Raw genomic sequence first — 17,224 nt, 5'->3', positions numbered from 1 at the left:
ACATTTGTTTGATGTCGTGAAGATGTGTTGCCTTCTTTGCTGTTGCATTTGTTTAGCTCTGTGAGGCTGTGAATCTTTGCCTGTCTAAAACACCTGATTGGTCCTAACAAAATGCTGAACGGCCAATAGTGAGGCAGGAGGAAGGACAGGCAGAGAGAATAACTAGGAGAAATCTGAGGAGAGAAAGATCAAGGAGCAGAAAAGGGGAAGAAGAGGAGGACATCAGGGACCAGCCACCCAGCCACACAAACAGCCACAGTGTAAGAAGCAAAGAAACACAGAAAAGGAAAAAGGTAAAACCCTAGAGGCGAGAGATAGACGGAATACTTTAGGTTAAGAAAAGCTGTCTAGAAACAAGCCAAGCTAAGGCCAGGTATTCATAACTAAAACTAAGCTTCCACGTGATATATTCAGGAACTGGGTGGCAGGCCCCCAAAATAGCAAAGTAAAAAAAAAAAAACAACTATACTTACCAGTTCAATTTCTTTAAACTGAACAGATGTGGGAGAAATGGAGGAGGGGTTGGATTTGAAGGAGCAGAGCAAGAGATGACATTTGCAGCCAACCTACCTGCTGTCTTGGCCAGAGTGACCTGAAGGCTCCCAGAGAATTAAAAAAAATCTTTAAAAATCAAAAACAAACAAATAAACAAAAAACCTGTATAGAAACCAGAGGAAGCTCTGAGTAATGTGAGTGAATGTTGTCATGGGCAAAGCCAGGAAACCGTGAAGGACTTCCCCAGAGGTGGTGAGCCTCAGAGGGAAATGGCCAACCATTATGGTTCCTGTGTGGATGTTGACAGTGTGTGCAGAAAATGACTGCTCCCTACAGCGACTGCTCATAGGGAAATTAGACAAAACTTTCCTGGATCTATTTTGTACCACAAATCCTGCCTCCTTGTTCAGAGGTATGAGATAACCCCGCCTCCTTGTTCAGAGGTATGAGATAACCCCGCCTCCTTGTTCAGAGGTATGAGATAACCCCGCCTCCTTGTTCAGAGGTATGAGATAACCCCGCCTGTTTGTTCAGCTGTATGCGATAGCCATGCCTCCTTATTCAGCGGTATTCAATAACCTTATCCAAAGCAAGCTGAACTTCTGAGATGCTGTGTTTTCTCCATCTAAGAACCTACAAACCCAATTCTGGCTTTCTTTATGGGTGTCCCCATCTGTCCCTTCTCCAACCCCACCCAAGTCAGATCCACATTCCTGGAGCAATGCTGGGACTTGGCATAAATGAATGAATTTAGCATGAAACCGTTTTCTGTGGCCTTGAGGTCAGCTGTGCATGGAACAGAGCAGTGAAGACAGGGCTTGACTAAGATGTGGTTTGTTTTTCCAACTCTTCAAGCAGCAGGACAGAGGGCCAAGAAGCTCAAGTGAGATGCACAGGAGTGATGCCATGATGAGCAATGGAATCCAGACTGGGTTATAAGGAGTGCAAGTGCGTAGGGTAGTAAGAGCCTGGAGATGATGGCAGGGTTGATGAATTGAAAGTCTCCGGTTGCCAAAACACTGTTAGAAAAGCTAAATGAAGATGGAGACAGCACTGTAGATGGGGATCCTGGTTACTGGGAAGGAGCGGCAGGGGTTATGCCAAGCGTCTTAGGGATGGGTTGCTGAGCTAGAGTACAAAAAACGGGACCTTCAACTACCTGGGGCTAGAGAAATCATGGGATTTGGAGAAGAATCTGTTGTCACCACTTGACTAAATCAACATGGTTTGTAACTACATTCTAAATATTTGTTCTTATCCCCACAGATAAGTGTAGGTCTCACCCCTCATCAAAGAAACATCTCATCAGGGCATGGTCATGCACGCCTTTAATCCCAACACTCGGGAGGCAGAGGCAGGCAGATCTCTGTGAGTTCAAGGCCGGCCTGGTCTGCAGAGTGAGTTCCAGGATAGCAAGGGCTACACAAAGAAACCCTGTCTCAAAAAACAAAACAAACAAACAAACAAAATAAACCTCTTTGCAACAGACAGAGACCATTAAAGCAAACCCCAACTGATTTAAATGCAGAGAATAAGTTACCATGTGGTGTCCAGCCCCAAGGGATCAACCAATAGCATTGCAGAAGGGGAGGGGAATGGAAAGATGGCAAGCTTATGGTGACATTTCATCTCCTAGGAATGCCACATAAGCTACACCCATGAAGTTTCAACAGCATGACTGCCTAAACAAGACCTGAACAAGGATGGCACCAATGGACAGGCTAACATAGAGGGGTGAAATCTCATGGGACCTCAACTCGAGAGAAAAAAATATAAGCAACTACACAATCGGAAAAAAAAAAAACAGGAGAAAGTCTTTCCCAAGGAAGATTCCCCTAACCGGTTTTCCAATACCAAGCATCCCTGAAATCATACCTGTACAAGTAACATTATACCATCTGTAAAGGTTGCATTTATATTTTTAACACATGTACACATATGTATGTCACAATAACTGAAGAAAAAAAAAAGCCGCCGGGCGGTGATGGTACTTGGAAGGCAGAAGCAGACAGATCTCCGTGAGTTTGAGACCAGCCTAGTCTACAAGAGCTAGTTCCAGGACAGGCTCTAAAGTTACACAGAGAAACCCTGTCTCAAAAAAATTTTTTAAAAAGGCATGAACTTGAGAGAGAGAGAGCAGGGGCATGAGAGTGGTTGGACAGACGAAAGAAAGGGGATGAAATGATATCACAATGTTTTAATTTAAAAATTAAATACTAAAAATGAAAAATTATATTTAAAAAACACAAAAATTAAAACCCAGGATCTTAGGAAGCAAGCTTAAGAGAGACTACGTTCCGGGTTTGATGTTAAAGATTCTGGTGAAGCACCAGGTGTGGTGGCACATGCCTTTAATCCCAGCACTCTGAGGCAAAGACAGGGTAGCTCTCTTCTCCCCTTTACTCTCTCCAAAAACACCCATGCCCCCCTCTTGATCTCTTTCAAGTTCATGACCTGTTTTTATTTGATTGTTGTTATTAATGCTGTTGTTATCTGTGGTGGTGGTGATAATGGTGGTAGCGGTGGTGGTGTGTGTGTGTGTGTGTGAGAGAGAGAGAGAGAGAGAGAGAGAGAGAGAGAGAGAGAGAGAGAGAGAGAGAGAGAGAGAGACCTTGCTGGTTGCCGTGCTAAATTTCAGAGTATAATGAGTATAATATGAGGGTCTAAGGTGAGGGTCAATGAGGAGTCTAATGTAGGTCTAGAATGTTGTATGTGTGATGACAGTACCAATGCAAGCCTTGGTTTTCTTACAGTAATTCAAATAGGGAAGTATTTATGGCGCAGGAGGGATTTGCTGGAGGAAGGGATCTGATCTTAGCCTGATTTCCTGAAGTCCTCTATCCATCCAGCTTAAAATTGCCCACTCCCAGATATATCGGTTCCCAGTTTCCTGTTTGCATGTGCCCAAACTGATTCTCCTCCTTACTGTGGTTTCTTTACCTGTTTTTGCATCCTCTAAAAAGGTCTCATGCCATTGGAATTTGCCTCCATACATCTAAAAAAAAAATGCCTAGCCCACTCTGCTATTCACCTGTCTGTATGACCTGCTCCCTCAATAGATCATGATCTACTCAATGTCATATATAAAGTGGCCCATAACTGCTCAAAGGTCAATAGAAATGTAGTTAATCTGACTCCCTACTATCCACTGGAGGCCTGTCACACAATGCATAAATTAAAGACCACACACAAACACAACCCAAATACAAGTGACTCTACGGCATCTACCTTATTCTCACCCCTCCCAAACTTGCCTGGACAATGCCTTGCAATAAACAGAAGGCAGCAGGGCAATGATAGTACACACATCTTTAATCCCAGCACTCAGGAGGCAGAGACAGGCAGACCTCTGAGAGCTCAAAGTTAACCTGGTCTAGTAAGTTCCAGGACAGGCTTCAAAGCTGCACAGAAAAACCCTGTCTTGAAAAAAATTCAGAAGGCTGTGTATTTGTAAACTATGGAGGTATCTGTGAAAAATGTAGAAATAAAAATACTGCCCAAATTAGTCTAGAGATGAAAAACCTTAATAGAAAATACAATGATGAAGCTTAGTTCCTAAAGGACTGGTTCCATAGTAATATTGGAAGAGAAGGGTAGCTTGACTTTAATTATGTGTGCACACATGCTCATGAAAACCAAGTTTTTTAGTAATTCAAAGTATTTAAGGGGCCTGGAGAGGCAGCACAGTGGTTAAGAGCATGTCCTGCTTCTGCAGAGGATACAAGTTCCGTTCCCAGCTCCCATATCAGGTTCACTGCCACCTGTAACTCCAGCTCTATGGAATCCAGCGCCCTCTTCTGGCCTCCTCGAGCACCTACACATACTTATACACATACACATAAATAGGAAATTTTAAAAAGAACCTTTAAAATATTTAAAGAGACTTGAACTGGTTAACCATTTCTGCTTTTAATCCAACAGGTGCCAGGCACTCTTATTTTACTGTGATGTAGTTGAATAGTGTGCACATGAGTGTAATTTTATGATGAGGAAAAATGCATGAATTTCACAGTTTAAAATTTTATTCCCTGCATGAGCATATTTTATGGTTTCAGCTTTGCTGATGAGTTTTATTTTTAGCTGCACCTGTTTTATTTTTAAATGTGTCTTGGTGTTTTGTGTTCCCGTTTCTGCTTGCTGATACTTAATCTTCCTACTGTAAACCTTTTATTTGGTTTGAATACCTATTACTGCATCTCAAAGTTGATGAGCTGCTCACACATTCTTTCAAAGGCATGATAAGACCAGATTTTTGAATTCTTGAATGTTATAAACAATTACTTCTAGAAGTAAGCTGATGATTTTAGTTTACAATAGCTCCTCCATTGTCGTCAGTAATTGCTGCGGCGAATATTGTCAAGAGTGTGCCAAAGACTCTGGGGGCACTGCCAGAGACTACACAGTTGTGACCCTTATCCATAGTTTGGATGTCTGTGGTTCCAGTTACCTGTGGTCAAACATAGTTGCAAAATAATAAGTGGAAAAATCTAAAGGTAAATATCTACATGTTTGCAAAAGCTCTCCCTGGAGTATATTGCTATTGTTGCTCTATTTATTGTTAGTAACTGTTGTTCCCCAACTGGACTGAGTTTCTAAAATAAACTTTATCATAGGCTTGAAGACATAGTACTAAGCATAGGATATATACCTGTCAGGATTTGAATGGCGAATGTCCCACCCCCTGTGGTCCTAGCTAGTGGCACAGTGTTGAGGGTTGCAGGGCCTTTGAGCAGTAGGAGTCTAGCTAGAAGTCACTGAGATGGCCTTCGTGGATTGTAATCTGGCTCAGCTCCTGCTGGATCTTCCTGTCTGCTTTTTGGTCCATCAAAATGGAAGGAATCCCAGCCATATTTCCCACTGTACAGACTCCACACACCTTGCATGACCTTAGGGACTACCCCGCTCTAAACATAAGCCAGAATCAAACTTATTTTTCCTAAAGTTGCTTCTGTTAGTGTTCTGTCACAGGGATGAAACACTCTAGGGGTCGATAATCATCGTGGCTTCAAGCATTCACTCTCAAAACACATCCTCTGGAGACAAGAATGTTATTTAATGGGTCTGGTAGAAAATTAGTCCTACTTTAAATGCACTATTTTCAAGGTTAGAAGTAGGGTGGAATATCTGTTCAGAATGCGGTGTTATGACCCAGGCTGCCTGAGTTCAAATCTCATGTCTACAACTTACTAAACTATGACTTGAGTTACTCAAACAGTCTGTGTCACTTGTTATCTTCAGGCTTCTTCATATTTACAAAGCTTTCAAAAGAGTCAAAAAGATCAACTGATTTCCTGGCTTCCCTTGAGATCAGGTGTTGGCCAGGTATGTGGCTCAGCCCAACACACTGTTAAGAAAGGCAGCCACAGATGTATGGGAACAGGCAGTCCCCCTGCTAAGTCAAGAATAAGAGGCAATGGAGTCCTAAATGCTCTATCAAGGCTTCCTTCATGAGAAATAAATAATTTTCTCATTACACAATTAAATATTCTGACTTATACATTAAAATATCTTAATATTTTTGTATTTGTTTAAATTGGTACATATTTATAGGGTACTATGTGACAGTTAGGTACATAGATGTGTGTGGGGGGGTGTGTATGTGTGTGTGTGTGTGTGTGTGTGTGTGTATCTCTTCTTGTGTTCTTCAAGTGTATTATTGTCCTAGTTAATTCTGCTTGGTGTTTAATTACAGCTTCATCCATTTGGAGGGAGTGCTATCAGTTTTTGTCTTGTACATTTCAGTTCTTCTGGCCACTTTTGTTGTTGAGGTGCTGGGTAGTGAACCCAAAGACTTCTGGATGTTAGGATGCTAGGCATGGGGTCTCCCACTCTTGTACATCTCCCACTCCTATACAGCCTGGAGATGGTTTAAGGAGATATGGTATTGAGAATGGCAGGGGTAGGAGGTAGGGGCCCAGGATGGGATCTTGATGAGGGAGGGTATAATGGCTGCCGTTGAAGGAGAGGAGGTGTGGGTCAACAAGGGAATCTGGTAGAGGATATGGTGAAGTATTGGTGTCATCCAGTGCACAAGGAAGTTCTCCAGAAGTTAGAAGGAGATGGAAAATTCCGGGAAAAGCTGGATGCAAACAAAAGGAAAAGCATAATTTGGACATGATCTCCCTGCCCAATAACAGGATTTGGCAACTAAGCCTAGGAAGGAGTGCGCAATCAGGTGGCCCAAGTGGAACCGGAAGGAAGGACCTGTATCCCTGGGCTGGTGAGGCTGGCTAATGACACTCATCACAGAGAACAGAGAAGGGTAAGTTCTACCAGAGGAATCAGGAAGTATGGGCCAGGTGGTCCTGAGAATTTATTTTAAAGTGGGAGAAACTTGCACAGTGCCTGAACAGTGATCCTGGCCTCCTTGATGGTAATACTGATGGTTTTGTTGGGAACAAAGGTCTCAGGGCAGCATCAGTATTCAGTCAGCAGACCCAGATCACAAAGATTTCCCTGTGGAGGAGAAATCTGGGAGAATGGACCACCTTGGAAAGGCAAAGAGAGCCAGTCAACCCTCCAGGGCCCTGCCTGTCCACAGTCTGGGCTGAGTCCTGTCAGCAGGTGAGAGAGGAGGACTGTTGTTTGCCCGGGGACCTGCCACTCCAGGTGGAGTCCATTAGAGCCCTGTTCCTCTCTGGAGTTGACCCCAGGGCTGCTGTCAGAAGCTGTCGTTTCTGTCTGTCATGGGAAGCACATTTTGTCCTTCCCTCCTCCTCCTTGACTTTCAGACTTTAAGTGCCAAATTCAGCCGATCTCTATGAGGAATTTGGGGTCTAAGTCCTTTAAGTTTGTCTCCCCCACCCATAATATCAGGCACTGACTGAGAAAGGAAATGAGAATTGAGGATACAGAAGTCCTCTTGAGTATTAGGATTGGTGTCAACTAATTAGCCTCTGTGAATCAGGAGAGGAACGCAGCATAGGATTTTTATCTGGCCTCTGGTTGACACCCCCCAACCCCGTTTGTAAAAATGTACGACATTATGTGAGGCCTTTGGAAACCAGCCAGGAGACAAGGAATCATGTTGTCTCCACTAGCCCTGTCCAGGTACTGATTCTCAGCTTTGACCTGATAGTTACAGTGGAGGTCTGCACAGGGAACTGCCTCTGTCCCCACTGGCTAGGACTCATCCCTGTCTGTGGTGGGCATCTTCTGCAAGGGGCTAGGCAGCGATCCAGACCCTTTCATTTTCTTTGGGTGTGTGTAGAGAAGTAACCAATGAGACAGACTCTAAATTTTAAGTTGAATATGGAGGAAGGCAGAAGCCAGCAGGCAAATTATCCTTCCCCACAGGAGGGCAAAATGGCAGTTTGGCTCAGTTAAAGAAAGGGCCAGGACTTCAGGGATCCAGGCATTCCTCCCTGGTTTTGACACTAAATGTGAGCAGTGAGACCATTGAACTAGACCACTCTATAGTAGAAAAACAGTTTATTGGGAGACAAACTACCAAGCTGTCTTATGAGAATAGAGACAACAATCTTGGCCAAAAAACAAGTAAGAGATAAAGTAGAAATGTTATAGGACAGTCAGCAGGTGTGGTCTCTGAGCCGATCCAGGCTGTTCCAGTTAATCTGGAGCTGGATGCGATTAGCCCCCATCAGCTGACTGTCAGGGACAGAGAGGGGATGTATCCGCTTTCCTGACAAACGGAAATGGCCATTATGAGGTTTCTGAGGAACACTAAGTTTATGTTTCTTTTTACCCAGTAAGAATCCAACCTGGGTTGAGGCTGGGCAGTCATTATCAGCAGCACTGCCATTTTTGGACTCACTCTGTAACCTAACAAATAAATGATCCCCCTACTAACGTGCAGGACATTTCAGTGTGGGTAGGTGCTGGCATTAAACACACCTGATTCCTGGAAGTCTCAGAGCATTGTGGGCAATGGACATCAGTAGGTGGATAAAGAGATAAAGTAGAGATGTTACTGAAGTCAAATTCAAAACCTGTATCCTCTCAAACTAGACTCAGACACCCATCCTCAGTAGTCTGATTAAAGAAATAATCAATAGTGAAGAGCGGGTTTATTCAATATGAAAAGAGGAGAAAGATGGCAAGGGACTGCCATGCATCTTTGGGGTCCTAATGTGAGCTTCAGGTTTAAATAGGTTAGAGGTTTGCTAAGTAGGCAGGTCCTGGTCAGGGTATGGTCCCACCCTCCATCATTGTCTCAGTTCCAGTCTCTACTACAACATGGTACTATAAGTACTCGGAACTATGGAAAATCTCTTGGGAGGTGACAGAGCAAGCTTCTCCTCTAACTGACACCAGAATTCAGTTTTCCCCTTCTCTCATCATGAAGTTCTTGGGGAAATTACAATTCCTTGGAGCACATTACCTCAGTCATCTGATAGCTTATGTTGGGAGGAGGGGCCAACACAGCAAGTGTCTCAAGCATATTTTCAGTCCTGCAAAGATGGCTATGGTATAATTGGAAAATACTTTGTCCCAGAGGTGGGAAATTATCCCCAAGGATATGCTGTCTATATTTCTCTCCTGTTAAAAAAATACTGAGAGTAGAGATTGTTTACCTAACCTGGAGCCCTTTCTCCAACCAGAAGGACCAATAAGCCTCACCATTGCCTAGAACCTGTCAGACCCAGGGGGCTAGCTCCAGCAGAGTGGTAAGCATAGCAGTGTAACATGATAAATAAAAGACCCAGAGACAGGTTTTTGGATTCAAGCTGAAGATCAGGGAAGCCAAGCAGCCAAGCTCCCAAATAGCTCTTAGTCTAACAGGGCTGGGGCATTCCTATTCTCACCGGGGCTGGAGAATGAATGCCTGATACTAAGCCTTCCTGTCTTTAGTGTGGCTGAAACAATCAACTATTGAATACCCTGCTCCTGCCTTTTATAACTCTCTGTTGCTGGCATTAAAGGTATGAGCTCTGTTATTCATTTAGACTAATTCTTCTGCATCCCTGGATGGCCTTGAACTCAGAGAGATCTGACTACCTCTTAATCCTGAGACCTAGGATTAAAGGTGTATACTACCACCTCCTAGCTTCTGGCTGCTGGGATTAAAGATGTGTGCTTGGCTTCTATGACTTGTGGCTGACTTTGCTTTCTGAATTCTTAGGCAAGCTTTAAAACCTCATAAATAATATGTTATCACATAGCAGGGGAGAACAAGACTCAATGTAAGTTACTTCTACACAACCCAGGGTGGGGGAGATGTGCAGAAGCCCTGTAGAGATGCTATATGATAAAGGGATCGGGCGGTACATAGAGAACGATTGTTAATTTATCCATCGAAAAGATAATGACACGCATTCTTGATCCTTTAAGGAAACAATTGATGCAAGCCATGGAATCTCCTCATGTTGTATTAATGTTGCTATTTTAAAATATCCCCTTAGCCACTAAATCCTGCAACCACTTGACACTTGCTCAGAAAAGATGGCAGTGGGTCTTCAGAGATCTTAGCCATCATCTATATCCTCTGGGTAAGACACAGCTGTGAAATCATTGGCAGTTTCACAGTTGGGTGAGAAACATGATACCAGGAATGTATGTATGTATGTATGTATGTATGTATGTATGTATGTATGCATGTATGATAGCCTATATCTGTAAATGTAAAACCAGAAATTAGGAGGCTTAAACTCAGAAGGTGCTTTGAGTGGGTAGGAAAAGGCACACCCAGATGACATGAAAATACCAATGTCCGGGTGGTTCACTGTCTTATTTATGGTTACTATTGCTGTGAAGAGACACCATGACCACAGCAACTCTTTCTTTCTTTTTTTTTTTTTTTTTTTTTTGGTAGTTCTCCAACTTTATTTGACATTCAGCAGGTTAGTTCTCATCTGTAGATTTTTGAATGTGGTAACAGGCACGTAGGTTACCAATGTGTACAACTTGTTTGGTGAGTCCTCATCCTCATTACGTTTTCTGGGCAATCGTACACGGATACGGTATGGAACATTCCTTATTCCTTTGGCCCAGACTGCTTTATTGAGCCTGGTATCAATGCGCACATCTGGAGTTCCCATCTCTTTCATGGCAAATTTCCGGATTTCTTTGAGTGCCCGAGGAGCACGCTTCTTGAAGCCCACACCAAGGATGTGCTTGTGAATGTTGATGGTGTACTCTCGGATCACCACCTCATTGACGGCAGAACGGCCCTTCTTCTTCTCGCCACCCTTCTTTGCGGGAGCCATTCTGCTGGGCCCAAGTTGGAAAGGAAGGGCGTGAAGGATTGTGGGAAGGAAAGCCGGGTCACAACTCCACAGCAACTCTTATAAAGGAAAGCATTTAGTTGTGACAGCTGGCTTATGTCTCAGAGGTTTAATCTATTATCATCACGGAGTGAAGAATGGCAGCATGCAGGCAGACATGGTGCTGGAGAGGTAGCTGGGAGTTCTACATCTGGATCTGCAGACAGCAGGAAGAGAGAGAGAGAGCCACTGGACCTAGGTTGAGGTTTTGAAACTTCAAAGCCCATCCCAGTGACTTCTTCCAACAAGACCACATCTACTCCAACAAAGCTATACCTCCTAATCCTTCTCAGATAGCGCCACTCCCTGTGAGCTCATTGGGGCCATTTTCGTTCAAACCACCCGAGCTAATTTCCTGCAAGTTGTTGGCCAGGGAGGTCCCTGAGGCTCCATACACAATACACCGCTGTTGCTACAGCTTCTAATTATAATACAAAACAATTGGCAGCCCCCTACTGGTGAAAGAAATGTCTGCTCCAGCTGCACTACAAAAAATGGGCTAGGACTAAAATGTAAGTCCTCTTTTGGTGATGGGCAGGTTTGAAGTGCTAGAAGAGACCATGCAATCTGCTGGGGTGGAATTGTCACCAATAGTTCTGTCCAGCTATGTGCTAACATAGTATTAATTAATAGTATTAATTCCGAGAAGATGCGCCAAGTGTAATAGTGGCACAGTGACAACAGTGCAACCATCTGGGTTTAAGACCACTTCACTAGAAGGAATCCATGATATTTGGGGGATAGAGATCTTTTAATGTGACTTATTGGAGTATTGTACAAGTTTGTATAATACTTCTGATTATACATTATTAGCCAGAACATAAAAGCACTGCTATGCCCATCTATAAGAAAGGTTGGTAAATGTGGGGGTTTTATTATTAGTAGTAGTAGTAGTATTAGTATTATTATTTGTTTTTTTCTATACAGAATGTGCCTAAAATTGGCTTTTACTCCCCAAAGAAAATACTAGAAGTTATCAGTCGGAGGCAAGCCTAACTTACATTGGCTTGAGCAGAACCACCGGAGACCTGAGGTCTGCCCACAGCAGATCCAAATCACAGCCCAACAAGATTCAACCAGCCCAGAGACTGCCAGCTTCCAAGTACCATTCTCCACCCCTGGGACAGGTGAGGTAAGTGTGGGTCTGTCTCCAGCCTTCTTTCCAGTGGCCTAAGCAGAAGAGACCTGAGGACTGCACACAGCAGATCCAGATCCCAACCTGATGGGATTCAGCCCACCCAGAGACTGCCAGCTTCCAAGTCCCATTCTACACCTATGAGACAGGCAAGGCAAGGGTCCAGCCTACCCAGAGTTTTCCAAGGTCCCGATACTAGGATGGCTTCCATACATGTAAGAGGAAAGCCACCAGGGTATTGGAGCTGCTCCCACACACTGGAAAGGAACGATGGTCACGTACCCACCAGGGGAGGAAGAGATTCCTTCTGCACCCACAGGAAGAAAAGATGGGAAGGAGACAATATAAAAACACACCCACCAACAGAAAAACCAATATGACACCACCACAAACTAGAGAATCTACACTCGCAAGACCTGAACGGCCCATTGCAGAGGAAACAGATGAGAAAGACCTTTAAAACAACTTCATGAAAATGATAGAGGTCCTCAAAGAGGATATGAGAAAATCCCTTAAAGACGTGGAAGAAAAGAACAAACCAAAAATTACAAGAAATGGAAAAAAATTCCAAAAAATGCAAGAATTGCAAGAAATGGAGGAAAAAACAATCCAAAAATGCAAGAAATGGAAGAAAAGATACACCAAAAAATTCAACAAATGCAAGAAAGACAGGAAAAGACGAAGCAAAAATTACAAGAAACAATACAAACAGTGCAAGGGTTGAAAGCTGAAATAGAGACAATAACAAAGCACAGTCTGAAGGAATGCTGGAAATAGAAAAGCTGGGCAAATGGTCAGGTACTACAGATACAAGCATAACCAAAAGAACACAAGAGATGGAAGACAGACTCTCCCGGTGTTAAAGATACACTAGGGGAAATATTCATTGACCAAAAAAAAAAAATAAGTCCAACAAATCCCTAACACAAAATATCCAGGAAATATGGGACACTGTGAAAAGACCAAACCTTAGAATAATAGGTATAGAAGAATGTGAAGAAATCCACCTCAAAGGGGCAGAAAACATATCCCACAAAATCATATAAGAAAACTTTTCCCAACTTAAAGAAAGACATGCCAATGAAAGTACAAGAAGCCTACAGAACACCAAATAGAGTGGACCACAAAAGGAAGTCCCCTCACCACATAATAGTAAAAACCCCAAACATACAGAATAAAGAAATAATATAAGAGCAGCAAAGGAAAAAGGTCAAGTAACATACATTTAAGAATCATACCTGACTTCTCCATGGAAACTCTGAAAGCCAGAAGGTGCTAGATAGATATCCTACCAACACTAAGAGACCAAGGATACCCGCCCAGACTGCTACACCCAGCAAAGCTTTCAATTACTATATATGGAGAAAACAAGATATTCCATGACAAAACCAGATTTAAACAATACATATCCACTAACCCAGCCCTACAGAAAGTTATGGAAGGAAAACCCCAACACAAGGAAGTTAACTACAACCAGAAAAAACATAGGCAATATGTAATCCCACCTTACCAACAACCAACAGAAAAGAAGTGGAAATCCACATATAATTTCACCACCATCAACTATTCCAAAACAATAAGGATCAATCAATGGTCATTAATATCCCTCAATATTAATGGTCTTAACTCGTCCATAAAGAGACACAGGCTAACAGAATGGTTTCAAAGACAGAACCCATCCTTCTGCTGCATACAAGAAACACACCTCAGCCTCAAAGACAGACATTAGCTCAGAGTAAAGGGTTGGGAAAAGATTTTCCAATCAATGGACCCAAGAAACAAGCAGGGGTAGCAATTCTAATATCTAACAAATTAGATTTTAAAATAAAATCAATCAAAAGTGATGAAGGAGGGCACTTCCTACTCATCACAGGAGAAATCCGCCAAGATGAAGTTTCAATTTTGAATATCTATGACTCAAATACAAAAGCACCCACATTCATAAAAGAAACATTACTAAAACTCAAATCACATACAAAGCCCCACCCACTTATAGTGAGAGACTTCAACACCCCACTCTCACCACTAGACAGGACTACCAGACAGAAACTTAACAAAGAAGCAAAGGAACTAATAGAAGTTATGACCCAATTGGGATTAACAGACATCTATAGAACATTCCATTCAAATAAAACAGAATATACCTTCTTCTCTGTGCCACATGGAACCTTCTCAAAAATCGACCACATACTTAGCAGCATATCAAACCTCAACAGGTACAAAAACTGGAATAATTCCATGCACCTTATCAGGTAACCATGCGATAAAATTAGAATTCAACAACAACACTAATTGCAGAAACCCTACAAACTCATGTAAGTTGAATAATACACAATTGCACCATTACTTGGTCAAAAAATAAATAAGAAAATAAATTAAAGACTTCCTAGAATTCAATGAGAATGAGGACACAACATACCCAAACTCATGGGACACTTTGAAAGCATTGCTACAAGGGAAGCTCATATCACTGAGTGCCCACATGAAGAAACTGGAGAATAGTTACACTAGAGAATTAACAGCACAACTGAGAGCTCTAGAACACAAAGAAGCAAATTCACCCAGGAGGAGTAGACACCAGGAAATAATCAAATTGAGGGCTGAAATCAATAGAGCAGAAACTAGAAAAACAATACAAAAAAATCAATGCAACAAAGAGTTGGTTCTTTGAGAAAATCAACAAGATAGACAAAACTTTATCCAAAATTACCAAACAACAGAGTGTGAACATGCAAGTTAACAAAATCAGAAATGAAAAGGGGGACATAACAATGGACACTGAGGAAATCCAGAGAATAATCAGGTAATACTTTGACAACCTGTACTCCACAAAATTTGAAAATCTAAAGGAAATGGACAATAATCTGGATAGATATCCCTTGCCAAAATTAAACCAAGAACAGGTAGGTAACTTAAATAGACCTAAAACCCCTAACAAAATAGAAGCAGTCATTAAAAGTCTCCCAACCAAAAAAAGCACAGGCCCAGATGGCCTCAGTGCAGAATTCTATCAAAAATTCAAACAATAGCTTATTCCAATTCGTCTCAAAGTATTCCACGCAATAGAAGCAGAAGGGTCTTTACCAAACTCTTTCTATGAGGCTTCAATAACCTTGATACCCAAGCCATACAAAGACACAACTAAGAAGGAGAACTTCAGACCAATATCCCTCATGAACATTAATGCAAAAATACAAAATAAAATACTGGATCCAAGAACACATCAGAAAACTCATCCACCATGATCAAGTAGGCTTCATCCCAGGCATGCAGGGTTGGTTCAACATACAAAATCCATCAATGTAATCCACCATAAAAACAAGCTGAGAAACAAAAATCACATGATCATTTCACTGGATGCAGAAAAAGCCTTTGACAAAATCCAACATCCCTTCAAGATAAAGGTTTTGGAGAGATCTTGGATAACAGGAACTTATCTTAACATAATAAAATCTATATACAGCAAACCAACCGCCAACATCAAACTAAATGGACAGAAACTCAATGCGATTTCTCTAAGATCAGGAACAAGACAAAGTAGTCAACTCTCTCCATACCTCTTAATATTGTACTTGAAGTTCTATCTCTAGCAGTATGACAACAAAAGGAGATCAAGGGGATACAAATTGAGAAGGAAGATGTCAAACTTCCACTATTTGCAGATGATATGATAGTTTACACAAGTGACCAAAAAACTCTACCAAGGAACTCCTGAAGCTGATAAATACTTCCAGCAAAGTGGCAGGATACAAGATCAAGTCAAGAAAAAATCCTTAGTCCTGCTATATACAGATGATAAAAGGGCTGAAAAAGAAATCAGAGAAACATCACCCTTTACAATACCCACAAACAACATACAATACCTTGGGGTAATACTAACCAAACAAGTGAAAGACCTGCATCGCAAGAACTGTGAGTCTTTAAAGAAAGAAATTAAAGACGACACCAGAAGATGGAAAGATCTCCCATGCTCTTGGATAGGTAGGATCAACATAGTAAAAATGGCAATCTTACCAAAAGCAATATACAGATTTAATGCAATCCCCCATTAAAATTCCAGCACAATACTTCACAGACCTTGAAAGAACAATAATCAACTTTATATGGAAAAACAAAAGGCCCAGGATAGCCAACAACCCTGTTCAACAAGGTAACATCTGGAGGCATCACCATCCCTGACTTCAAGCTCTATTACAGAGCTATAGTCCTGGAAACAGCTTGGTATTGGCACAAAAATAGACAGATAGACCAATGGAATTGAATTGAACACTCCGACATTAACCCAAACATGTATGAACACCGGATCTTTGACAAAGAAGCTAAAATTATACAATGGAAAAAAGAAAGCATCTTCAACAAATGGTGCTGGCATAACTGGATGTTGGCATGTAGATAGATCCATGTCTATCGCCATGTACACAACTTAAATCCAAATGGATCAAAGACCCCAACATAAATCCAGCCACACTGAACCTGTTAGAAGAGAAAGTAGAAGGCACCCTTGAATGAATTAATACAGGAGACTGCTTCTTGAACATAACTCCAGTAGCACAGACACTAAGATCGACAATTAATAAATGGGACCTCCTGAAACTGAGAAGCTTCTGTAAGGCAAAGGGCACAGTCAGCAAGACAAAAAGGCAACCCACAGTTTGGGAAAAGATATTCACTAACCCCACATCTGACAGAGGGTTGATCTCCAAAATTTACAAAGAACAGAAGAAGCAAGTCTCCAAAACACCAAAGGATGCAATCAAAAAGTGGGGTACAGAACTAAATAGAGAATTCTCAGTAGAGGAGCCTAAAATGGCTGAAAAACACTTGAGAAAGTGCTCAACATCCCTAGCCACCTAGAAAATGCAAATCAAAACAACTCTGAGATACCATCTTACTCCTGTCAGAATGGCTAAAATCAAAAACTCCAATGACAGTTTATGCTGGAGAGAATGTGGAGAAAGGGGGACACTCCTCCACTGCTGGTGGGAGTGCCGACTTGTACAGCCACTTTGGAAATCAGTATGGAGATTCCTCAGGAAAATGAGAATCAGTCTACCACAAGATCCAGCAATTCCACTCTTAGGCATATACCCAAAAGATGCGCATTCACACAACAAGGATGTCTGTTCCACTATGTTCATAGCAGCATTATTTGTAATAGTCAGAACGTGGATGCAATCTAGATGCCCCTCAACTGAACAGTGGATAGAGAAAATGTGGTACATTTACACAATGGAGTACTATTCAGCGGGAAAAAAAACAATGGAATCTTGAGATTTCCAGACAAATGGATGGCACTAGAAGAAACCAGCCTGAGTAATGTAACCCAGTCATAAAAAGAGAAACATGGTATGTACTCACTCATTTATGGATT

General features: G+C 42.0%; 1 protein-coding gene across 1 annotated transcript; it reads right to left on the bottom strand.

The window, feature by feature from the left end:
* Window positions 1-10,275: 10,275 nt before the first annotated feature.
* Window positions 10,276-10,676, bottom strand: LOC101830574 (60S ribosomal protein L31-like). Its single transcript, XM_040752797.1, has one exon. The coding sequence runs from the start codon at window positions 10,659-10,661 to the stop codon at window positions 10,278-10,280; it is 384 nt and encodes a 127-aa protein (XP_040608731.1). The 5' UTR covers window positions 10,662-10,676; the 3' UTR covers window positions 10,276-10,277.
* Between the last annotated feature and the right edge of the window lie 6,548 nt (window positions 10,677-17,224).

Source organism: Mesocricetus auratus, unplaced genomic scaffold (assembly GCF_017639785.1).
Source record: "Mesocricetus auratus isolate SY011 unplaced genomic scaffold, BCM_Maur_2.0 Super-Scaffold_100010, whole genome shotgun sequence".
Lineage (NCBI taxonomy): Eukaryota > Metazoa > Chordata > Mammalia > Rodentia > Cricetidae > Mesocricetus > Mesocricetus auratus.
The sequence above is the reverse complement of the archived record's forward strand: the minus strand, read 5'-3'. Positions and strand labels throughout refer to the sequence as shown.

What these genes read in the sequence shown, in the direction of transcription:
- LOC101830574 (XM_040752797.1), bottom strand. Translation starts at nt 10,661, where the DNA reads ATGGCTCCCGCAAAGAAGGGTGGCGAGAAGAAGAAGGGCCGTTCTGCC.